The sequence below is a fragment of the Ornithorhynchus anatinus genome, chromosome X4 (assembly GCF_004115215.2).
Source record: "Ornithorhynchus anatinus isolate Pmale09 chromosome X4, mOrnAna1.pri.v4, whole genome shotgun sequence".
Classification (NCBI taxonomy): Eukaryota; Metazoa; Chordata; class Mammalia; order Monotremata; family Ornithorhynchidae; genus Ornithorhynchus; species Ornithorhynchus anatinus.
In genome coordinates, this window is record NC_041752.1 from 7,563,254 (window position 1) to 7,569,398 (window position 6,145).

Consider the following 6,145-nt stretch of genomic DNA (forward strand, 5'->3'; position numbering starts at 1 on the left):
TTCCAAGAGCTGAGTACAGTGCTTTGTACACAGTAAGTGCTCAATAAATACGATTGAATGAACTAATGAATGAATGAACATCTACATGGATATTGAAGTTTCCAAGGATCAGTGCAGGGATGAAGAAAGAGAAGGGATGTGAGAAGGAGATCAAAATGGTTCAAATAATTGGAGGTCAGGCCTGGGAGCAGTAGATGACCTTAATCAGTAATTGGAGTGGGTGGTTGAGGTGGATGATATGGCCTTCTATCGAAGGAAATGACAGAGATGGGGGAGGTGGAATGGTGCAAAAAGTGGTATTGGGAAGCAAGAAGGAAGCTCACTTCTCCCTCTTTCCCAGTGAGTCTTGGGGAGTGAGAAAAGATGGTGCCCCCTCTAGTCTAGAAAGGCAGGAAAGACTGAGTCACTGGGTACAGCCAGGGTTCAGTGATAGTGAGGAGCAGTGATTGAGTCAGTAATAGGTTAAGGATGAAGAGAATCTTCCCCATAATCAAGCTGGGGTTCCACAGCCTTCATTAAGCTGTCTGTTTCCCCCTCTAGACTTTAAGCTCTCTATGGGCAAGGAAATTATCTGCTAATTTAATTGTATTGTACTCTCTCAGTGATCTGCATTCAGTACTCGCTCAAAAATACTATTGATTGAGGCCGTAGGGAGAGTGCGTGGGGTGAGGATAGTGTAAGGGTTAAGAAGGGGATCAATGGGAGTGAGCTGGTGCAGTGGGAGGGGGATGAGGGGCGGTGTTGGATAAGGATTACGGGGTTGGGGCCCGGGAAAGGGCAGCAGGAAGCACAAGGGGTGTGGAGGGGTTGAATGGGAATGAACTGAGGAGGGCCGGCCTGTGGGGAGGGGGATGAGGAGGAGTGCTGGGAGTGGGGAGCAGGAGTGGAGGGGATCAAAGGAAAGGAATTGAGGGTACTTGGCAATTGTGGTTAGGGCCTAAGGGAAACAAAGTCTGGAGCTGGAGCAGTTGATCTGTAGACACAGTGGCCAATGCAGATTCCTCCAGTAGATGGCGACTTAGTAGCTCCCAGTTTGGGGGGAATATACAAATTCTGAGTTTCCATTAGCGAGTTATTAAAGTGTTGGTCTGGAGGGAATGGGTGACAGCTAACAGTCCTTAGTTGTTGATGGATGATTGATAAGTTTTTATCTTCTGGGTTTTGCTTCTTTGTTATCTTGGTCCTGGTGTGTGGAGGGATAGAGGTGGGGGCTGGAGGTGTTGAGATTGGCGATTCTGTCCTCGTGCAGTCCTAAATCCTTGATGCATGGATGAGGGGATGGGGGAATGAGGATGCAGGGTCCTCTCCCTCAGTGCAGATCTAAGGTCTTGGTATACGGGGTGGGGGCACATGAGCAGGGGTTCAGGAGCCCCGAGTCTCTTTCCTCTGAGCAGTCCTGAGCATCTGGTGGGTGGGACTGGGTGGACGATGACTCTTCCCTTTGCTTAGACTTCAAGCAAAAACGTGCAGAGGGTGACCCTTCCCTCTGGCGCATTCTAGGTTTCCAGTATTTCCGGTGTAGGGGGAGGGGCCGGAGGGTTTGACTTCCCTTCACCCCAGGCGATGTTACTCTTCACTCAGTTTTTGTCCCCCATCTCCCACCCTCGGCCAGGTGGGCTGAGGGAGGAGGCTGAAGTTGCATGGACTCCAAAGGAATTGTGCTTAGTACAGTGGTCTGCACACAATAAGTGCTCAAGAAAAACCTGTGATTAATTGATTGATCTTCTCTCAGGCTGCTGACACATTACCTGAAATTTAGATGGTCGAGTCCCCTTCAAGAGCTGCTGTCCTGCTGTCCTGACCTCTGCAAGGGCAATCTGGGTAAGAACATCATCTGTACCCTTTAATTGCTGGATGTTCACTCCACTCTCAGCCACACTCCACTTACGTACTTGTCCATTATGTATTTTAGTGCCTGTCTCCCCCTGTAGATTTTTACGAAGGAATCATGTCTATTACAGTGACTAGGCATTCAGACTGAGGGGTCCTACGTCTGATGTTGAGGTACTCAAACTGTATGTATGAGGAATACAGGAAGGACCAGGAGAAAGGGGTGGGGCAGGCAGTTTTAGGCATGAACACAAGCAGCGTGGCTTAGTGGTTAGAGTATGGGCCTGGGAGTCAGAGGGATCTGGGTTCTAATCCGTGCTCTGTTATTTATCTACTGTGTAACCTAGGGCAAGTCACTTACCTTCTCTGTACCTCAGTTACCTCATCTGGAAAATGGGTATTAAGAATATGAGGCCCATGTGTGAGATGGACTGTGTACAACCTGATTAGCTTCTATCTACCTCGTTACTTAGACCAGGGCTAGCACATAGTCAGCTCTTAAAAAATACTATAAAGAAAGAGAAACGCAGTTATCAGAAGCTACACAATAATAAATAGAACACAAAAGATGATGGAATCAGGACAGTTACAAGCAAAAAGGAGAAGGTACAATAGGCTACATCAAAGAATTGATCATCCTATTACTACCAGGAAAACTATTGAGTTTCACAGTATTTAAGGGGCAGGGAAATATTCTCCAGAGAATCAGCCAAAGAAGGTCATATCAGCTGACCTGGCCATGAACCTTCTGCAAGAACCCCAAAATATGCAGACACACCTCAGGAATGCCCCAGACCACCTAGACTGACATCAGAGGTAGAACTGAGGAGGGACAAGGAGTGTTGGAAAGGATGAAAGAGGTCTAGGGGACAATGGTATTTGCTCTGTGGGCTGGATCCCACCGGCCCATGCACCGGTATAAAGACCAGCCAGTAAACTGCATTGTTGTGTTCCTCTTGATGTGTCATCCCTTTTCTGGATTTGTAATCATACTGGGCAATGGCCAGGTACTTTCCTTTTTATTGGGGGTTCTCATATCAAACCCTGTTCACTACTGACAGGAGTCTGTTATAGGTAACATCTAACTACAACAGTGTCTACTAACACTTTTGTACTGTACTATCCAAAGCACTTACTAACAATAATAATGATGGCATTTGTTAAGTGTTTACTATGTGCAAAGCACTGTTCTAAGCTCTGGGGGGATACAAGGTGATCAGGTTGTCCCACGTGGGGCTCATAGTCTTAATCCCCATTTTACAGATGAGGTAACTGAGGCACAGAGAAGTTAAGTGACTTGCCCAAAGTCACACAGCTGACAAGTGGCAGAGCTGGGATTAGAACCCATGACCTCTGACTCTCAAGCCCGTGCTCTTTCCAATGAGCCACACTGCTTCCCACATAGTGAGTGTCTAATAAATACCACTGATTGATTGATTGATTGAAATCAGGGTTTCAGGCATTTTTCTGAGTGTCACTAAGTGATGGGACAGGAGGCTTCCCTAAGATCCTATGGAGTATCCATGTTGGAGGCAGGAGATTTCTTCTTCCAGAATGTTCTCATCCTCCTGTCACTGTGAATCATCAAGAATGGACTCATAGCTGAGAATGTGAATCCAAGTACCACATGGCATTTCAGGAGCAGAGGAGACTTTTCTTTCATGTTTATTAAGATGCTTAGCATGACTGTCTGTCGCCCATAAAGGAGCACATAGAGGGTCACCAGGGCAATGACTCTCTTAACTGCTCGGACCTCAGGCATTTCTCTGTGGGTGAGACTGGGTCCATGAAGGTGCTGGACTTGCTTATGGTGCCTAAACAGGACAAACACCATGTAACCACTGGCCAAACTCATGAATCCCACAAAGAACAGATCCCGGAGAGAAAACAGAACTACAATTATCAAGTTGATTTCTGCACCTAAACTGACTTTAGTGCAATATTTCAGATCCAACATGACTTGAGCATGACTGCTGTTTTGGGGGCCTGTCATGTTCATTAATGTATCAAACTCTATTAACATATTGAGCATCCAGGAGAGGACACAGCATGGGAGAATACACTGGGGTAATTTGGTTTTGACTCTTGCCCATGGGGAGGTTCCAGGACTGATGGTGATGGCTTGGAAGATGCTCAGGAGGCAGGTGGTGCAGATAGCCAGGCCCCGGGCCACTCGATACAGATAATTGAGGATTTTACAGCCAACATCATTCATGAAATTTCTCTGTCCCCAGGCTGACATGGCCTCTGAGATCCCAAAGGTAAAAAGAATGATGGTGTTGGCCAAGGCCAGGTGGATGAGGATCAAGTCTGAGGAGCTGAACCTGGTGCTAGAGGAGATCATATGGGTATAGTGCAGGAGAAGAAATACATTCCCTATGATTCCAAGGGTGATCTGTAACAGAAACACAATCCCAAAGGAGATGTCAATGGCGTTCATTCTCTTGAATTTTTAATTTAAACCTAGGGAAGCTTCTTGCAGAGAAACCTGGGAGGGGGAAGAGAGACACAAAAGGAGAGAGAGAGAGAGAGAGAGAGAGAGAATATTCATTGAGAGAAAGCAAATGGCTTTGACCGGTGAAAAAAGAAAGCATACGCATTCTCATATTCTATCTGCAGCTTATCTATCTTGCATCATGACTATCATTTTCTCCCATTTGTATTGGAAAAGACTGGAAAGCATTAGTTTGGGAATCTCGGTTTTTATAGGCTGAACTCTGGGTCTGAGGAGAGGTCAAGTGACATGGTGCTTATAAATCTTAATTTTATGTTTCTTGAATAGTATTGGGTTTAGTGTTAGGATTTCCCTGACCATAGTTGGAAGTAAAATAGATTAAAGAAAAAAAACAACAGGCATTCCTTTTTTCCTACTACAGTCAGGATTTGGCACCATTTATTCATTCAGCCACTTTTACTGAGTGCTTACTGTGTGCAGAGCATTGTACTAAGTGCTTGGAAAGTACAATACACAATAAACAGAAACATTCCCTTCCCACAATAAGCTTACAGTCTGCCCATTTCCACAGCAATTTATCTTATGATCAAAGTATTTCTTCATTATCACCATCACCATAATCATCATTATCATTTTACCTTTTCTTTGGTGCACAAATCCATGCCCTCAACACCCCATTCTCCAATGAACTCTAATCTCTCACTCCCCTGTCCCTCCATTAATATCATACTACAGTACCATAGCCCTGGATCGCCTCCCTAGTACGTGTTCTTCACTCTTGCGCATGAGCAGTCGAATGCTGCTTGCCACATTCCAGACATCAGGCTTTAACTCTGCCCTCTCCCCTGCTCAACTATTATATTTCACCCTTATGGACTCCTATGCCTATTACCTAAGCCAGCTGTTTCAGGCTTGGCACTCCCTCCTCAAATACTATGTCCTCCCATCTCCCCAACCTTTTGCTTCTAAATACCTTGCTACCTATTTAGTGGATAAAATTGAAACCATCAGGCAAGACCTCCCTAAAATCTCCCCTGCACTTCTCCAGTCCCATGATCCTTCACAGCAAGTTTCTAAAGAGGAGCACTCCAGCTTCTCTTACAATCTATTCCCTCCACCTCTGCCTCAGACCCCCATCACTTTGCACCTTATTAAAACACTTGTTCCCTTCTTTTCCCTTCTGCCATTTTCAACCACTCATTTCCCTTGTCTCCTTTCCCATGGCTCCCAAATATGCCCATGTAACCATTATCCCCCTCAAACCCTCTTTTGAACCCAAAGCTCTCTCAGGTAATAACCCCATCCATCCTGCCATTCCTCTCTATACTTCCCCAACAGAGTTATTTACCCACTCCTTCCACTTCTTCTTCTCCAAATCTCTCCTAGACCCTCTGCAATCTGGCTTTTGCCCCCTTCACTCCATGGAAACCGCCCTCTCTAAGGTCACCTATGATCTGCTTCTTGCCAAATCAAATGACCTCTACTCAAGTCAATCATCCTTAATCTCTCAGCTGCTTTTGACACTATGGACCACCCCATTCTCCTGGAAATATTATTTAACTTTGGATTCACTGACCCTGTCATTTCCTCTTCTCCTTCTAGCTCTATGATCACTTTTTCTCAGTTTCTTTCACGGATTTCTCTTCTGTCTACAACACTCTAACTATGGGAATCCTTCAAGGCTCATTTCTGGGTCATATTCTATAATTCATATATACCTTCTCCCTTGGATAACTCATTCAATCCCAAGGTTTCCACCACCATCTCCATGCATATGATTGCCAAATCTATCTCTCCCGATCCCCCCTCTCCCCTTTTCTGCAGTCTTGCATTTCCTCATGCCTTCAGGACACCTCTACC

The 6,145-nt window shown here is 45.5% G+C and overlaps 1 protein-coding gene across 1 annotated transcript; it reads right to left on the reverse strand.

The window, feature by feature from the left end:
* Positions 1-3,340: 3,340 nt before the first annotated feature.
* LOC114807784 (vomeronasal type-1 receptor 3-like) lies at positions 3,341-4,270 on the reverse strand. The gene has a single exon (XM_029054152.1). The coding sequence runs from the start codon at positions 4,268-4,270 to the stop codon at positions 3,341-3,343; it is 930 nt and encodes a 309-aa protein (XP_028909985.1).
* Between the last annotated feature and the right edge of the window lie 1,875 nt (positions 4,271-6,145).